Source organism: Medicago sativa, chromosome 2, assembly GCF_051527215.1.
Source record: "Medicago sativa cultivar Bolivia chromosome 2, Bolivia_mono, whole genome shotgun sequence".
Classification (NCBI taxonomy): domain Eukaryota; kingdom Viridiplantae; phylum Streptophyta; class Magnoliopsida; order Fabales; family Fabaceae; genus Medicago; species Medicago sativa.
Genome location: NC_140750.1, coordinates 73,991,910 through 74,011,207, shown reverse-complemented (window position 1 = coordinate 74,011,207; position 19,298 = coordinate 73,991,910). Strand labels below are relative to the sequence as shown.

Here is a 19,298-nt window from a genome sequence, read left to right as displayed (position 1 = left end):
TTAATTTTCAAAAGCGTAATGAGATAAATTCGGCTATAACAGATGGATCAATTCCACGCATAATTATGTCAGAGTCATGGCTGAAATTGAAGTTATCATAGAACTCTAAAATAGAAATTAGTTAACATGAGTACAATTCACATAGCTAATTAACATCAAGCAAAAGGTTAAAGATAAACTTTCAGTTTGTTACATCAACAAAACAGAACATAAACGCACCAAGTGCCCTAACAAATAGCCTAATCTAACAACCAAACTTAGGCTGGTGATGCTCCCGCCGCCGCAGAGAAGAGTTTTAAGAGCGCAATGACGATGAAGCATAAACCACAGAAAGATGCAAAACACCCTAATCCCAATTGGATGCGGAAGTCACGGCTTTTGATCCGAGTCTTTTTGTCAAGGAGGCCTGTTTTGAGGCCATGAAAGAATAAGGAACTAAACAGGAAGAAACACAATGACGACATTGCTAATGCCATGGATTTCCCACTTAAAACCTTTAGGGGGATGGAGAGTATGCAAACTGATAATGGTGCCACACAGGACATAATTCCGCTTATGATCACCAACTTGTCTAAGAAAGACATGTAAGCCCTACACAATGAAGCAAAACCAGAACATCAAAAAACGAAAAACTGAGCAGAAGTTAAGAAGAAATATGAAAGTAAAGGCAAGAAACAAACTCTTCTGGTGATGGAGCAGATGGAGCAGGTGGTGGAGCAACAACCATCACTTCAATGGATGGAGCAGACGCTGACGGAGGAGGTGCATATGCAGGCATTGTGAATGTTAACGGTAAAGAAAAACAAGAGAGAAGAACAAAGAGGTTAGGGTTTCAATAGAATATGTAACTTGATACAAAAGACTAATGCTACCTCTATTTATATATAGATACATACATTCAAACCTAAATCTAAAACAAATCTTTATTAACGGTAAAAAATCTAATTCTATATTTATTTTATTTTTTTTACGAAAATATAAATCTAATTCTAAAAGATATCTAAGATAACACAAAATATATTTTCGATTTTGATTTAAAGAATAAAGAAGAGTATGAGTCTTTGTCCTCCTTTAAAAAAAGTATGAATCTTTCTCCAAAATTTTACTCTATATCCTAACAACTAACAATTATAATGTCTAAAACAAATTTTAATTATTTTATTATTATAGGTAAATTTGTACTTAAGAGTTTTTTTTTGGGCGAGGGTCGTACTTTGGAGTTTTTTTTTTTTTTTGGTTACAATCGTACTTTGGAGTTTGATTAAGTACCTCTTTGACATTTGTATTTATTTTAAAATAAAATAATATAAAAATATGATATGACATTTAATGATTGATACCATTGTGTTCATCATCATTATATTAGATCCAACCAAACTATACTAACAATTATACTTGCTTCCCCTTTTTTATGGATAGTAAAACTGCCACATACTTATATTTCTGTGCGATAACAAAGTTCATGACTGGCATAGTCATCCATTTATCCAAAAGTGCAGGGTCACTCAATCAAGAGTCTAATTGAGGTTGACATGGTTGAATCGTTTTTATGTCTGAATCAGTCAAAGATAATAGTCACGATCACTAGTTAGCTCTCGTAAAATTTCAAGACGGATAATGTGTGTTTTATCTTGGTTTTCGGGTGTCAAACATTGATTACGTTTGAACCTTTTTAACCGGTGATATCTTATTTTTTCTTGGGAAGGGAAAACGTAAGCAAAACCCTTGAGAATCGAGGTCCGGGAGTTGTTTTCGCTACGGGAAGGTGTTAGGCACCCATAACGACTATAGTATCCTATAGGAACCGTCTTTACTTTCTACGCGTGCGCTTTATTTTTAAATGCTATTTTGAAAAGTGATATTAAGCCTCAGAGTTTATTAAGTGAAGAATTGGAGGGAGAAGAATGTGTTTGAATTTTTGTTTTATTTGAATTGAAGGAATTTTGATTCCTTGCCTACGTACCCGTTTAAGGGATCAAATCCACCGTAGTTCTCTTCCAAAAAATGTTTTTGTTTTTGTTGGTTGATTTTAAGTTTGAAAATGGAATTTTGAAGAATGAGAGAGAGAGGCCTCAAGGGCACGAGAATTTAAGAAAAAGTGAGGTTTGATTAGTTATTTTGGAAAATGGTCTAAGTATGATTAAAATTCATTGAAATTTTGGATTAAGAAGATAAAAGGAAAATTCAATGGGATTTTGATCCCAAGGTTTATTAAGAAAAATATTTGAGTGATGTTGTTCATATTTTTTGGAAAATGGTTTTTTCTAAGTGAAAAGCCTAAGCATTCATCTAAACGTACAATCCTAAACATACATCTAAAGTGAGGTGTGTGCATGTGTCGGTGCTTGTGTCGGTGTACATCATTATGGTCCATTGTCCTTATTACATCATTGGCCTAGATACATTCTATGGTCTTGCAAGGAATTAAAAGTATAAGAAAAATATTACAAAATCCCTAGGTATTTACATTCTAAGCCTTGGTACAAATTAAATTGCAAGAAAAATAGAGATGAATATGAGATGAGAGGAGCTTATGAGATGCATGAAATATGAAATGAAAGGGATTAGTGGCATAAGGTGTAATGGCATGAAAATTGTAAGCAAAAGACATACTAAAAACTTGACAAAAGGGAATGAAATTCCTAACCTAAAAGTGGCAAGATGTTCCTAAAACTTATCATAATGTCAAGACAAGTGCATGACCTATAATCCTCACATCATGTCAACTTTTCTAAAGGTCTTATCACACTAAATAATATGAGAATTAGAAGTACACACTCAAGTCAAGAATTATGATATGTCTTAGGCATACTTAGCACTTTATTCATACACTAAAGTAATTACATAACTTGTAAAGCAAGAAATCCACAAACCATTTCACAAGACAGTAAAACAACCACAAATTCAGGGGCATATCTACCACAAAATCACATATTTAGTACCCTTATCATGTACCAATGTATCATGATCAAAATCATAGCAAAGTTCCTCAAAAATTAACAAGAAAAGTAAACAAGTAACAAGAATTAATACTCATACTTTTATCAAATTTTATTATGCAAAAATATTATAAAAACATCAAGAAAAAAAATCAAGAACTCATGGAAATTTATTTGGAATTTTTGCACAAAAATTTGACATGCAGGAGGTGTAAAAAGCAAGATCCAGTGGTGCACATAGCAGGAAACCCAAAACGAACGAAGGAACTAAGCCCAACCCAAACCTGCATGGGTCTTGGATTCTCAGGGGATTCAGGGGCCGTTGGATTGATCCAGATGGATCAACCCTAGATCCAACGGCCAGGAAACGAAAGGAAGCGAACCAAATGAACCAGACCGGTCCAATGGCTTATATAAATGCCTAGTGACCGGTCTAATTCATTTCTCACTTCTCACTCTCTCTCTTCACTCGTTCTTCTCTCTTCTCTCTCTAAACCTTAACCTTGCCTGAAACTGGAGAGGGTGGCGGAGGACGGCGGTGGAAGATGAAGATTCATCGGAATCTTCATCTTCTCCGACGAACTAATGCTAACTTTTTAAACTGAACACCCAGAAACGTTCGTCTTCCTCTCCAGTTTACAGATCCAAGGTTATTTTTAAGAAATTGTGGATGAAACAACGTAGATCGGAACTTGAACCTTCAGTTTCTAGGGTTTTCAAACTTTTTCAAATCTTCTTGAAACTAAACCCTAATCTAACCTATTTTCTATGCTGATTATGGATTTGGACTCTGATTTGGAAAATAAACGGTGAACCTTTGAGGATTTACATCTTTAGGGTTTCGTATCGAACTTTTTCAATTCTTTTCGAACTTTTTAGTACGAACATGTTTCAAACTTGTTAATCCACGTTGTTTCACCGTTTATTTTGGCCTATGAACCTTCGATGAAGATTTAAAGTAAAAATGAGAAGGTTTCTCACGTGTTTACCTGAATTTGTTTGGAGATTCGAACGAACAGATCCTGCGAAAGCTTCTGGTAAGTTGAACCGAAAATAAATCGGTGTTCTTCGTTCTTTTCCTCTTCACTAGTTCAGGATTTGCTTCAATTCTCTTCTTCTCACTTCTTTCAAACCCTCTGTGATCGTGTTTGAGTTCACCGTTGACAATGGTGAATTCGCACTTGAATTGCAGAGGTGGTGATTTGATGATGATGATTCTCTGATGAATCACTGAGAATCGCTTCGAATTTTTTGCATTAGACCTTGAGTTTGCATCCTGGAATTTCTAGGGTTTGAGATTGTTCCTTCGTGTTCGTGATTTTGATTCTGAGCTTTGGTTTTTCTGTGGAAATCGTTGTGAATTGATGTGTTTTTTGTGTTGAATTGATGAGGATTTTGTGTTTGTTATGGTGGCTAAGATTCTGTTACGGTGGAGGAAGTGGTGGTGGAAGGTTTGTTACGGTGGTCAGGGTTTGGAGAAGAGAGAGAAAGTTTGTTAGAACTTTCTGTGGTGATGTGTCACTGAGTGAATGGTACCGTCCCTGTGTATTGATGACTTGGCCCCTTATATAGGCTGCCATGTGGCCTCTAAGCCACTTAGGACCTGCCACGTATCTGGACTTTTCTTTGGACTAATTTCTGGACTTAGGGACCTTTCTGCAAAAATGAAAACTAAAAGGACCAATCTGCAATACTAATAAAAGGACTAAAAACAGAATTAAGACTTTAAAGGACTGATATGCAAATTTTAGGAATTAGAGGATTAAAGTGCAAAAAATGAAAATAAACATAAAATCGAATTAAAAATTGATAAAATTGACTAAACGTAAAGGGAAACGATTAAAATTGACAAAACGGACTAAAATGAACCAATGGCTTAAATGAGGTACTTTAAAGTAACCTCTCTCTGCCGAAATTTCGTGTGAAATGACCAAAATGCCCCTGGGGACTAAAACGACTAAAAATGACTTAGATGCAAATTTTAAAATGGATTTTTTAACAGAGACTTGAAGCAAAAGTCTATACAAGCAATTTAAAAAACTCAGAGACAATTTTTTAGAAATTAAACAGGGTTTTAACATATGAAAAGACTAAAATGCCCCCTAGGGCCTAAACTGACTCAAAATGACTTCAAATACAATATTTGAAATGGATTTTGACATAGAATTGAAATAAAGACTTATTCAAACTATTTGAAAGGACTCAAATTAAGAAATTTTAATATGGGAAATGACTAAAATGCCCTTTTTCATATTTTTGTAAGTAATATTGAAATAAAATGTAGAGAAAGATGTAATTGATCAGAGACAGTTCAAATGACTTGAAATGTAGGAAAAGAAAGAAGTTAGTATTTTTAGGTCCAAAATTAGGGTATAACAATGTGGTGATCATCAACATACATATTTGCTGACGTGATTGAAAGGAAAACACATAGAAATTGAATGAGGAGGGGTTTTTAGTCACTTTACCTTTGTATTCAGACGAAAATAGTGTGTATGAAGTTCATTAATGCTTGGATTATGCTTGGAAATCACGATTACACCAAAAATATGGTGTTTTTGGAGGTGTATTGAGTGCAAGGTGAGAAAGGTTATGAAGTTCACTTAAGTTATGGGAAACATATATAGGTGGGTTTCGGATTATATGATCTGAATGCGGGAAAACAAGCTCCAAATTATATAAATCCGAACTAACATTTTTCCAACAAAAAAAATAGGTTGACATGTCAAAGGAGAGGTTCGAAATGCAGAACAAACCATTTCGGATTTCATAATTTGAAAATGCTTTGAATTATAAAATTTAAAAAGGGTATTTTTGTCAAAAGAGAGGGTGCGTAAGAAGCTCAAATGGTAGCAAAAGAAAATCCCAAACATCAACTGATTGGGATTTTTAGATTGGTTCACAGGACTTTTGGTAGAAAATTACTCTTCTCACTTCCATATTTGTAGCGAGCAGTTGTTAACTGCCGTTGGATATTATTTTGGTATTTTTGCGTTGTTTAGGAGCAAAAATGAAAGTGAGAAGAGTAAGATCCCTTTTGATAATGGTGCTAGTAAACTGATTTTAATGCACACCTGTAATTTTAGCATTGAATGGAGAATTTGCAAATCAAGCTTGTTAGGTTGAACCAAACATCTATAATTTCAGCATTTAGGATGAGAGGACTGTACTCCATTTCAAATCAAAGATGACCTTTAACCAGGGCCGGACCCTGGGGGGTGCAAGCAGCGCTATAGCACCAGGCCTCCCCAAGGTATGGGCCTCCAAAAAATATTTACAGCCTAGTACCCCCCACTAACATATCAGTTCCTATGCTGTTGTAGCATGCTTTGCTGTTGCTGTTTCGGTATTTTGGGAGGGATTTTGTTTATTTTTCTTTTGGTGTATGGCTTTTTGGTTTCTTTCCTGTTGCTGGCCTTTTTTTCTGTTGTGTCCTTTGCCGTTGTTTGCTTTGGTATAGTAGGCTGGGCACCTTATTTTATCTGTTGTAACAGTTTGCCATTTAGTGCACTCCTGGTGCTTGGCACTTGAAATATATGCAGTTTCAAAAAAAAATTAGCGTTTTCCCCTTTCCAAAACACATTGTATGAATGAGCCTCATTTTACTTCCGGCACCGAGCCTCCAAATTCGTTGGAACGGCCCTGCCTTTAACTCGTGTAAAATCTACATTACCTCCCTCTAATAGTATTAACGAGACTCAAACCTAGAACTTAAATTAAAGTATGTCATTATTAGCACTAGATCAATCCTTTAAAATTCACAATTGTTTTATTCGGGTGAAAGGACTTTTTTTCCCCGTAGAAAGTGAAACAATAATATCCTCACATAAATTATTTTTAACAGAAAGTTTTATTTATTCGTTAAAATGAAATTACGTCTTATAAAGTTCGAAATAAGTTACAGCACAATGTTATTTTTTTTACTGCAAAGAAGAAAGTTTTAGAAATTATTTTTATCTATAAAAAGCTCAATAATAACAAAAGCCCTCCAAAAGGTATCTCCTAGTCTAAGAACAAAAGCATTTTTGTTTGACGCCATTATATGTGATACACAATGTCATTTTCTCAGTCAATTTTATACTAGCCTATTTGGATTTGTATAATAGCCATTCCAAAATTGCCTATAGGCAGCATTGATGAGAGGAGAGCAACAAAATCATAAGCAGACACATTATTAAAATATAAATGGTAAGCAGACAAGTAGATATGGGCTGAAACAAGGTATCTAAACATTTCATGATATAGCTTCAGAAAAAGAAAAAAGAAAAAAGATTTCATGATATTATAGTTTAAGAATGATAAGTAAATATAATATAGTGCAATGATGATAGACTATGTGGCACCGATACTTCACATTGAAGTTGTGTACGATGTCTGACATGTGTTGGTGACAGACGACACAACACCAACACATTTGATTTTGTGCAATTCCATTTTTTCATATTATTATTGTTGTCGACATGTTTGCATCGTCGATATGTCCGTGTCTGAGACACGTAGGTCTAGTTTAAGCTATGCTTCTAAATGATCATTATTAGAGACTACTTCTTGATAGTAAGGAGAGAATTTTCCACTTCTGGACTTGATAACTGCTGTTACTTCCTGCAGCATATTCACCACTCTGCGCATTGAAGGACGGTTTATGGGAAGAGAGCTTGTGCAAAGAATCCCCACCTTGAGTACTTTGCTTATTTCTTCCTTGTATTTAGAATCAAGATTTGGATCAATCACTTGATCTTGACCTTCCTCATTCAATTTGGAAGAAACCCATTTTACCAAATCTTTTTCTCCATACTCTTGATCAATAGGGTGTTTTCCAGTTACTAACTCCAAAATCACTACTCCAAAGCTATAAATGTCACTCTTTTCATTCACCCTAAGAGTATAAGCATATTCTGCATCACATAAATGAATCCACACTTAGTTTATTACTAGTAACTTTAATATCAGATAAATCAATAAATTATTTACTGAAACAAAATTGTAAAGATAGGGAAATCAATGATTAATGCATTATTATTACTACCTGGTGCAATGTAACCACAAGATCCTGCAATCATTGACATGGGTTCTTCTGTCCCTTTGCTAACACTTCTAACAAATTTAGCCACTCCAAAATCAGCAATTTTTGCACCAAATTCTCCATCTAGTAAAATATTGCTAGATTTTACATCTCTATGAACAATAGGAACAACACAATCATGATGCAAATAAGAAAGTCCCTCAGCAGCATCAAGAGCAATTTTAAGTCTAGTTGGCCAATCCAACAAATTCTTCTTGCTACTATGCAACAAATCAGCCAAACTTCCATTTGGCATGTACTCATAAACTAAGAGTTTACTATCTCCACTGTTATAACAACACCATAACCTTACAATATTCTTGTGCCTAATCTTTCCCAATGTTTCAACTTCAACTTCAAATTCATCCTTTTCAGGGTCCTCAACATTTCCACTTTCTATCTTAGTTGCTGCTCCCCACAATTTCTTCACTGCCACTGCCTCTCCATTACTCAACACCACTTTGTAAACCTTCCCAGAAGATCCGCTGCCTATCACGTTATCTTCACTCATCAATTTAACAATCTCAAACTCGCTAAAGCCTAGTTTATGAAACGACCTCCACTTCGGTATACTGAATCCTTTCTTCATCTTCTTGAAATTCTGGAATTTGAAGTAAAACCATGTCAACCCAACAATTAACACAGCACCAGTAAGTACAAATATGAACCTGAAAACCCACACATAGCTCCTATTCTTATCTTTCTCACCCAAATTTGGACACAATCCATAGATATCGCCACAGAGACCAATATTTCCTACAAAACTATCCCTATAATTCTCATTAGCATAAAGAGGAGGAATTTCTCCAGAAAGCTGATTATTTGACAAGTTAAAAAAATCAAGCTTCAAATTCTGCAACTCCATTGGAATTTCACCAGAAAGTAAATTACCAGAAAGATCAAGAAAATTAAGAGCTGGCAAGGTTCCTAATTCACTAGGAATATTACCAACAATCCTATTATTAGCCAAATCAAGATCATTAAGCTTTTTCCAATCACCAACACCATGAGGAATCTCACCAGAAAATTGATTATCCCTAAGAACAAGCCTATTCAACTGGCTTAATTTAACCATACCGGTCGGAATTGGACCGGTAAGACTATTACTGCTAGCAACAAACTCTCCAAGATTGGACAATGACCCAATTGAATCAGGAATTGATCCATTAATCCTATTCCCAGAAATCAACAAAATTGAAAGATTACTGGCTCCTGATATTGAATTGGAAATAGGCCCAGAAAGTGAATTTTCTACAAGCTCAAGTAGATACACATGAGGCAAACCCCAAAAACCAGAAGGAACAACACCAGAGAGATTATTGTTCCCAAGTCTAACTCTTGTTAAGCTCAAACAGTTTCCAAGACTTGCCGGAATTTCCCCGGAAAACAAATTATTAATCAATAACAACTCCTCTAACCTTCCCTGCCGACACAGACCTGCCGGAATCTCACCAGAAAAACGATTAAACGAAACATCAATCAACTGCAGCCTTGAGTTACTTCCCAAACCACTCGGCAACTTCCCTGAGAGTGTGTTGTTGAACAAAAGAAGCTCGTATAAACTCTCCGACGACGCTAAACTCTCTGGCAGAGAACCCTCGAGTCGGTTATAGTACAAACCAAGAGACCCCAGATTCTTCAAACGACACAACTCATCAGGAATAGCCCCAGTTAACTCGTTATCCGAAGCATCAAATCTTTCCAAACGAGTCAAATTTGATAATCCTAAACGTGGTAGCGCGCCGGAGAAAGAGTTTGTGTAAAGCTCAAGTTGAACAATGCTGGTTAAACTTGCTATAACAAGTTCTGGTATAGTTCCGTTGAGCATGTTCCGGGACAAATCAAGATTCTTAAGATGAACAAGTTTTCGAAAAGAATTTGGAATAAAACCAACAAGGTTGCAACCAGCAAGCCATAGAGTTTCAAGGTTGGTGAGGTTTCCGAGAGAAGAAGGTATTGTTCCGGGGAGGAAGTTGTTGTAAGCGAGATGAAGGTGCTTAAGAGATGAAACATTGCTTAGAGAGGAAGGTATTGTTCCGGTTAAGAGGTTGTTGACGAGAGAGATTGTTTGGAGTTGTTGGAAGTTGCTGAAGGTTTGTGGGATGTTGCCGGAGAAGTTGTTGAAGGAAAGGTCGAGTTCTTCGATAGGGAGGTCAGAGAGAGTGTGAGGGATATTGCCGGAGAAGAGGTTGAGGGAGAGGTTAAGATGGCGGAGAGTGATGCAAGTGGAGATGGTGGTGGGGAGAGTGGAGTTAAGGTTGTTGTTGGGGAGGGAGAGATGGGAGAGATGAGGGAGACGGCAGAGGGAGACGGGGAAAGGACCAGAGAGATCGGAGTTAGGGAGGTTGATGGAGGTGACTGAGTTTGTGAGATTGTTGCAAAGGATGCCGGTCCAGTTGCACGGAGATGAGTCGTTAGGGTTCCAGTTGGAGAGAGTGTTGGAGGGATCAGAGAGATGGAGTTTGGCTTGGAGGAGGAAGAGACCTTCTTGGTTGAGAGAGAGTGTGGGAGAGATTAGGGAGAGAAAGAGAAAAAGGAGCATGATGAATAATGGTTCAACCATTTTACTATGTTTCTAGTGTTAGTTCTATTCTTGTGTTGCTGAGACTGAAAAGTTTTCATACCTCATTTTGAATTTAATTGTATTATTGTGGAGTATGCCACAGAACAATTACTAGTGATCAATTTGCAACAAAGTTTCAGAAATGAGAAGAAGAGTTGAGAGGGAAATTAAATGGTGGGTGACTGGGTGTAGTAGGTGCATAATTTAACTAACTTGGGAAATGTTTTTCACCCCTAGTATATATCAGATGCTCACATGTTTTGCTGTTCTTTTGTCCTTGTTTAATACAATGGGACAGAGATACTATGTATAGTTTCAAAAATCAAAAGGATAAGCTAATGATGTTTGGACTAATTTGTAAAAAGTTGACTCATAACTCGTTAATATTTCAGGTTCAAATAAAACTAAATAAATGAAAAATAATAAAGATTCTAGAGTAAATTTTCATACATTTTCAATGTTTTTACAGTCATTAATAAATTGGTGGATGGAGATTGGAAATAGTGGAAAGAGTTGGTCTATCAAAACATAGTGAACTTTAATTTTGAATCTTGACTACCAAATGTGAACAGACAATTAACTGACTAGTTCAATTTTCATTAATAAACATTTGTACAGGAAATAAAGCAAAGCAAAATGGCATAAAAATGTGATTTCTTCTTAAATTATAATGCATATAATGTATTTGCCAGATTGCATAAAAAAAGCATATATTAGCCACAAGATGCAACCCAACCTATATCCAACTGCAGTATAGTAATCACCGAAAAATGATAAAGAAATTTCTCTAGTCCAAGACACGCACCAGGAGATCATAGGGTCAACTTTCAAGACAAAGGAATTGTTGAAAATAAGGAACATGGGTTCCAAATTTAGCAGAGTGGGATTGAGGGGCCCTCTTATCAGTTTGAACTCTATACTAGCAATGGAGAAGAAAAAAATTGTCCCCAAATAAAGTGATAAATACCACATCAAACTTACACCGACATCAAATGAGAGGTTTCAAGTTCGAACACAAATACCCGGTTTAACAATCTTGATATTTGTCAGTCGAGTTAAGACTTATCGAGGAGAAACCTTTTAGCGCATATAAACAGCTCTGAAACCTTTTGTACCTACACAAGGGTCGTGTTGTCTTAAACCAGAAAACTACTGTTCAATTCAATAACTCTCTGTTTAACTTTTTGAATTTTGAGCCTTATAGTTATGGTACTGTTTTTGTTTTTTCGTTTAAAGAATATGTATTATATATATTGTCGAATGAATTGATTAAAATATAAACTGTGTTTTCCATAATTATAATCATGCTTTGCTATTTATATCAGCAAAGTGGTAAAATTATGAAAAACGAAAGTAGGTTTCTTTTGACAAAATGTCAAAATCTACCATTGTTCACAAATGCATAATACGATGGTGGGACAACTAATATTGAATTTAGTGGCACCTATAAAGTTACTCTAGAGATTAGTTTCCAAATTCCAATGAAGGATTATTGTTAATCATAAATCATTCACAATCAAATTCCGAAATCTTAGTTGGATTCTTCTTTTTTGACTAGAAGAATTTGCTTCCCAAAGTTTCCAAAAGGTTGGTTGAAAAAAATGTCCGTTGAATTGTCAGTATGTTTTTTTATGTTAGGGTCAAGCTAACAAGCATTGCCTATTAGAGATACTTTGATTAATAGCATGTACAATTGTACAGCTTATCATAACAATTACTCCCTCCGTCCCATATTACTTGACCTAGTTGACTATGTCACGTATGCCAATGCACGATTTTAAACTTAAATTTCTTTAATAATCTAGTAGAAAAAATTACGAAAATTGGATATTTTGAAAATATTAATCGAGACGAATCTAACAACATCTTATATGCTATATTTTGTTTTTATATATTAGTAGAAAAATAGAGTCAAAGCATGGTACATGAATAGTGCAAATATTCTAAATAGGTCAAGTAATATGGGACGGAGGGAGTAGTACTTTATAAAAGGAAAAAAAATGGAAAAAGCCTCTTCCAAACTGAAATATAATATCCATAATCGTTGTCGTCCTCTCCCAATATTGTTATCTATTCATGTCATATCTTGTTTCACCTTGAAGATATCATGGTTATATCCATCTTGATTATCCATCTTGCTTATCAGATTTGAAAATTTGTTCTCTCTCATTACATAAATCAATCCCTTGAAATAACATGTTACATCTAACTATTACTACCTCCGTCCCGGTATAATTGACCTACTTTGGTTTTTCACACAGATTAAGAAAAGTGTATAAATAAAGGGGAAAGTGGAATATATTGTATTGGGAATGATAAAAATAGTATTATTTAATGTTATATTGTATTGGGAATGATGAAAGTTGTATTGAAAATTGAAATTTTTTTGGGACACTTTTTTTAGAAAATGGGTCAGTTATTCCGGGACGGAGGGAGTATTTTATTTTTTTGACAAAATCTGACTATTATTTTTGTAAGGACAGTGGATGGAAAAGGACGTAGAGAGAGAGAGAGGAACTCTAACCTTGTTTGAGTGAGTTCTAGATAGACGAGGAGAATGCTTATGAGCTATGAAGCCCCGATACGGATACAGATACGGGTACGATACGATACGGGTACGCGAATACGTCAAAAATTTCAAATTTAGGATACGATACGGCTTGGATACGTTTACAATTTTTTTTAATATATATATTAGACATAAACGCACAAAAAATAAATAGCGTGAAATCTTAAAACTAATTACACCAAGTCAAAATACAATATGGACCATTCACCAACTAAGATATCCTTTAAACCAAAACATACCATATAAACAACCTGCACTATGATGATACCAAGGTAGTATGAAGATAGTCACCCTTTTCAAGTAATGGCCAATATAATGATCCCAATTTACAAAAATTAATACTTGTGATCAAAATACAAATAAAAATTTTAAATAAAAATTAAATTAAATCATTCGGATACTTCTGGGATACGTATCCGGGAGTATCCTTAACGTATCCTTAAGGTATCCAATATATTTTTAAATAAAAATTAAATTAAATCATTCGGATACTTCTGGGATACGTATCCGGGAGTATCCGCGGAGTATCGGTATCCGATACGTATCCGACACGGGTACGGCACCATTCTGGAGTATCCGGGCTTCATAGCTTATGAGTCATTGTCTACTATTTCCCTTTTGTTTTGAAAGTTTAATAATTTTAAAAAGGGTCTTGTTAACTCATGCCTTTAAGGTACTAGTTAAGGATTCAAATATAGAAATAATTTACAAATTTTATGTATATAAAGTTACTTTTTAAACTTTCAATGTGTTGAATACATCATTCCCAAGATAAAATTTCCTTTTTAAACTTCTTAACAAGTTTCCTTGGGGCACTTGTTAACATTTCCCTTTTAAAAAACAGATCATCGTACTATTTTTGGTGGGTAGTTTGATGTGTCATTGATATACTCTCTCCGTTTCAAAACGAGTGTCGTTTTAACCAAAAAAATTGTTTCAAAATGAATGTCGCTTTCAGTTTCCTACAATAATAATTTTTTTCTTTTCAATTGTACCCTTCAATGAATACTATGTTACACTACTTCCAAATTATTATTTTTTCTTTAATGAAAAACAAATCAATAGTTGATTAGGATAATTTGGTGAAATTGCTATGACATTTGACTACTTTATTTCATTCCTTAATATTTGTGCAATTGGCTAAAGTTACACTCATTTTGAAACGGATGGAGTAATAAGTAGATTTCTATCAAACACAAGTGAAGATAGATTTCGATTTGTCCATGTGGTACGGCTAGTTTGATGTTTATTTGGAGTATGTATGTCCTTGTGGAACACAAAGATTCAGATGTGGCTCAAGATTGATTCTTGAATTGTGCAATTGAATTTGTAGGGAAACATGCATGTGACTAAGCATCTAAGTTGTCAAGGTTTAGTGCTGTTCAGTGTACATCATTATTGTTACTGAAGCTTGCTTGCAAGAAGTTTTTATGGCTGAAAAGGTCCTTACAAAAGGTTGACTGAAGTTTACTGAGAGTTTCTTTTCCAACCCCTTATTCTTAAAAACCGCTATGATCCGTGCCTGGAAAGAAAAGAAAGCACCATTTTGTCCCGTTTTATCCATCTGAGCGCGATGCAGGGGTGCGATTTTCAAGAAATGAGTGACCTTGGGAAGAAGCTCTCAAGTTTATTCCATGCACAAATACATGAAAGCTTATGTAACACACATGAATGATGTGAGACCCAATCCCATGAGCTTGAATATTGTTGGTATTCAGCATGTAGCCAAATCTTAATGAAACATTAACCACTGTGACAGATAAAACTCAATTTAACTCAAGTTTATTTCATGCACAAATATATGAATGCTTATGGAACAGCTACATAAATGATGTGAGACCCCATACCATGAAGTTGAAGAATGTTGGTATTCAGCATGTACCCAAATTTTAATGTAACATTAACGACTTTAATAAATGAAACCCAATGTAACTCATTGTCTAACCAACCATAAAATAGACCAAAATATCATTCCAAAAAATAGATTACTATACTAAGTAATATTATTCTATACCATAACAACCAAATTTCCCAATTGCCTCCTGTCAAGATTATGGTAATCTAATATACATTTTGTTCATATAAACTAGACTCAAAAGATGTACCAATTAATATCTTACTTTATCCGGCCAAGACTTTCTTCATTCCTGCCTTCTGATCCGAAGTGAGCCGAGTTGGGAATTTGACGTTGAACTTTATCCTCAAGTTTCCCTTCTTTGTTGGATCCTTTGGGAGTGGCATTCCTTCTCTTGGAACAACCTCCTCATACTCAGGATGAACAACATTGTTGATCACTACAGTCAAATTTCTGCCATCAAGTGTAGTGAGATTCACTGTACAACCAACTAAGGCTTCTGCAAGAGAAATTTTCTGAGTTACAATTAGATCATTTCCTTCACGAGTGAACACATTGTGTGGTTTTTCATCGATGATGAAAATGATATCAGCAGGTATGGTATTTGGATGTTCATTTCCCTTCTCGGGGAAAGTGATCTTTGTCCCCTTCTTCCATCCAGGTTTGACACTAATTGTCAAGATTTCATCCAGCGATGTGACTTTGCTGCACTCGAAAGGAAATAAAAAAAACAAAGTCATCAATAGGGCATTCTACAACAGCAATAATTCCATAATGAGAGATATCATGCATAAATTTATATATTCAACCCTTATCTCGAATTCTAGATGTTTAAATTAGAGGATATTAATACAGACTAACATGGAAAATCCATTATACTAGAAAAACATCAACGTCCCTAGCAATAACAACAGTTTAAAATGCCATCCCAAACAATATGCACAATGGGGTTAGTACATTAGACTAAGGCAAGCCAGTTATTGATCCCGTTTAACAAACACCAAGCCGTTGTAACATTAAACAAGAGAAGGACAATGGGGTTAGTACATTAGACTAAGGCAAACAAGTTATTGATCCCGTTTAACAAACACCAAGCCATTGTAATTTGCAACATTAAACAAGAGAAGGATAGAACATTATAAGATTCAGATTTCATCAAAATGTTCATCCGCAGAAGACTTCTACATCCCTGGACTGTAATGAAATAGGACCAATATAATCTCAAAAACCAGAGACATAAACTTTATGACAAAAGAACAATATGATCAACTGTTTCAATACACTGTTATCTGATGTGAATGAGCATTGCCAAGCATCACAAATCTAGTATTACTTATCCCCCAAACATACTACTATAAATCAACATTATGATATGGTTATTAAATAAAAAGTTCTAGAAAGAGCAATTTGCCAAGAAGCTACTTATTGTCTATAAATAACACTTAAAGATCAAAAGTTCAAATTTCATTAGTTCATTACTTAGAATAACAATAGTTACCAATTTATACCAATATAACTCGCTTCATATCGGCCATGTTAACCTATGAAGCATTGACATAGACACCGGACACGACACCAGACATGACACAGACACTTTGACACTGGTATTAATTTAAAATTTTGAAAAAGTGGGAATATTTAAATGTAACCACATGTGTCGATGCCATATAGTGATACATGTCACACACTGAATGCAAACATTCAATCTAACGTGTCGGTGCTACATAGTCTACAACTGAGCAATACTTTTGCTAGAAGTGTAAATCCTACCCAAAAAAAAAAAAAAAGTTCTATTAGAAAAAATTCAAGGCAAACCTGACTTGAGTGTAAAACTCAGATTCAAGTTAATTCTGAACCATCAATACTTAAAATTGGAGGAAGAGGAAGGTTCGACTGCGGTATCAGTCAAAGCTTGCTGTAATCATTTAAACAATTACTATAATTCTAGGTAACTTTCCTCTTTCAATAAAGAAGCAGATGCCACACAAATGGCACCACATACATTGCACCAACCACAACTACAAAACCTACCAGCATATTCTCTACAACATGGATGAAATAGCAAAAACATGGATATATGATACAATTCACAAAGTACAACAACAATAAACAAGTATTATCTCACTTAGTGGGGTTGGCTACATGGATCAAACTACGCCATAAACCATATTTCGATACAACTCATTAATCTTTAGATCTTTCTTAATAGTTTCTCTTATCGTTTTTCCAAGTCTTCCTCTGCCTCTAGTGATTTGACTATCCTCCATGTCATCTACTGTCCTTCCTACATAATCTACAGTACAGGTCTTCTTTCTAAATGCCTAAACCACCTAAGCCTATTTCCCACAATCTTTTCTACTATGGGTTCTGCCCCCACTATCTATCTAATATTATGAATCAAATAACATTGCTAATCAGCCGAGCTATAAGAGACCAATCAGTCTCTTCTCCAATTAATCCACGAGGGTTTGTACTTTGGTTAAAACCTGTAAATCTAGAAATGCTACACTATGAAGCATGAACCAAACATGTAAATCTCAGCAATGCTACACTATGTACCAAACTGAAACTGAGCTACTTTAACTATAAATATCTAATAACTGATGGCAATAAACACAGCATTGAAAAAAGAACTAGGCAGGTAAGAACAACAACTCACCCACTGTGATCAAGAATTTCTCTGGTGATCTTCATCTTCTTAGTGGTCCCTTTATATATATCCTCAAGAGAACATAGCAACTTGTTCTCAATAGGAGGCGCCTTACGAGGAGGACCTTGATGCACATTGACTCCACTTCCTCCAGCATCACCATAGGATCCAAACATGCCATTGCTACCTCTTCCCATCCCTCCCATTCCACCAAAGGGATTTCGATCCCCAAAAAACTCAGCAAAAATATCATCAGGAGTCCGATGATTGAACTGATACGGAAAGTCATCAGGTGAAAAGTTTCTACTACCACCACTACCAGAGGCATGAGAATCAGGTGGTGGTGGCATTTGACCCTTCAGCCCATCTTCCCCATATTGATCATAAACAGCTCTCTTGTTAGAATCACTCAATACCTAATAACAAAAAACAAATTCCCACCACAAAATCAGCATGACCCAGATGCAAAAAACAAAACTTTAATCAATAATTTCATATAAGATCCACTAAAAATTGAAAATTTAAGATACCCTTTAAAAAAAACTTACATCATAAGCTTCTGAGATTTGCTTAAATTTGGCTTCAGCTTCTTTTTTGTTATTAGGGTTCTTATCAGGATGCCACTTCATGGCGAGTTTTCTGTAAGCTTTCTTCAAGTCATCGTCTTTGGCGTTCCGATCAACCTGAAGAAGCTTGTAGTAGTCAACACCCATGGCTGGTTGTTGCCCTTCTCTCTTTCTCTTCGACAGTTTTACGGCACTTTCTGGTTCCGATTTTCTGCGATTTTGCGGCGAATTTGTGAAGGGAGAGAGTTCAAGAAATTTTAACGTTGGGTTCTCTTTCAGCTACCCACGATTGTATTGTACCTAAGCATAGGTATCAATTGAAAATTCAGGGTTTTGCTAAGACGTGTCTTCGATACATGTTAACCTGTGAAGCCCATACGAAATACGATACAGATACGATACTGCACCGATACGGAAAAATTTCAAAAATCAAGATACGATACGGCTTGATACGTTAATAAAAAAATTATATAATTAAATGTACAATATAATTATAACCTTATTTTTTAATATGCAAATATATTAACAAACAAAAGAAACCAGTCATATGCTCTTAGCACAATAACATAAATATAAATAATATTGACAATTAAGATATTGATGATTAGTCAATTACATACACAATATATCATAAAAAGAGCACCATCAGTGCTATACTATATCCAAAAGGAACATTGTTAGTATTATACTATATCGATCCAAAAAAAAAACCACTACATCCAAAAAAGAACACATCAGGACTCAAGAGTTAAGTTATTTTAGTTAACATTAATTGGGAACTATCGAGGCAGGTAGCGGTGTAAGATAATTATCGGATACTCTCCTGATACGTATCGGGAAGTATCAGATAATTATTTTTAAAAAAAATAATATTTAATCTTCGGATACTCTCTTGATACGTATCGGGAAGTATCAGGCGGGTATCGGTGCAGGATACGCAAGAGATACGATACATCATCCATTTTGAAGTATCGGGGTTTAGCATTTGTTTAACATTCAGAGTGGAGACCTATTATGGACTTTTACCACTTTTTTGAGGTGTTTTAATCTCCGACTAAAGAAAAAATTAATTTAGTCTTTGATATTTTAATGAA

General features: G+C 35.1%; 2 protein-coding genes across 2 annotated transcripts; both read right to left on the bottom strand.

Annotated features, from left to right (window-relative positions):
- Nucleotides 1-7,146: 7,146 nt before the first annotated feature.
- Nucleotides 7,147-10,708, bottom strand: LOC146950613 (uncharacterized). Its single transcript, XM_085746556.1, has 2 exons — nucleotides 7,966-10,708; nucleotides 7,147-7,834 (listed from the first exon to the last, which is right to left on the bottom strand). Exons 1-2 carry the CDS (start codon nucleotides 10,562-10,564, stop codon nucleotides 7,452-7,454), a joined length of 2,982 nt encoding a protein of 993 aa, XP_085602682.1. The 5' UTR covers nucleotides 10,565-10,708; the 3' UTR covers nucleotides 7,147-7,451.
- Nucleotides 10,709-15,020: 4,312 nt separating this feature from the next.
- LOC146950612 (uncharacterized) lies at nucleotides 15,021-18,469 on the bottom strand. Its single transcript, XM_085746557.1, has 3 exons — nucleotides 18,187-18,469; nucleotides 17,648-18,054; nucleotides 15,021-15,693 (listed from the first exon to the last, which is right to left on the bottom strand). Exons 1-3 carry the CDS (start codon nucleotides 18,349-18,351, stop codon nucleotides 15,255-15,257), a joined length of 1,011 nt encoding a protein of 336 aa, XP_085602683.1. The 5' UTR covers nucleotides 18,352-18,469; the 3' UTR covers nucleotides 15,021-15,254.
- Nucleotides 18,470-19,298: the final 829 nt, after the last annotated feature.

Excerpts from the sequence above, each read along its gene's own strand:
- LOC146950612 (XM_085746557.1), bottom strand. The coding sequence starts at position 18,351 with ATGGGTGTTGACTACTACAAGCTTCTTCAGGTTGATCGGAACGCCAAA. Across the intron at positions 18,055-18,186 it reads AAATCTCAGAAGCTTATGAT|GTATTGAGTGATTCTAACAA; the intron begins GTAAGTTTTTTT and ends TTTTGTTATTAG. Across the intron at positions 15,694-17,647 it reads GAAATTCTTGATCACAGTGG|CAAAGTCACATCGCTGGATG; the intron begins GTGAGTTGTTGT and ends TTTCGAGTGCAG.
- LOC146950613 (XM_085746556.1), bottom strand. The coding sequence starts at position 10,564 with ATGGTTGAACCATTATTCATCATGCTCCTTTTTCTCTTTCTCTCCCTA. Across the intron at positions 7,835-7,965 it reads TTGTGGTTACATTGCACCAG|AATATGCTTATACTCTTAGG; the intron begins GTAGTAATAATA and ends TATGTGATGCAG.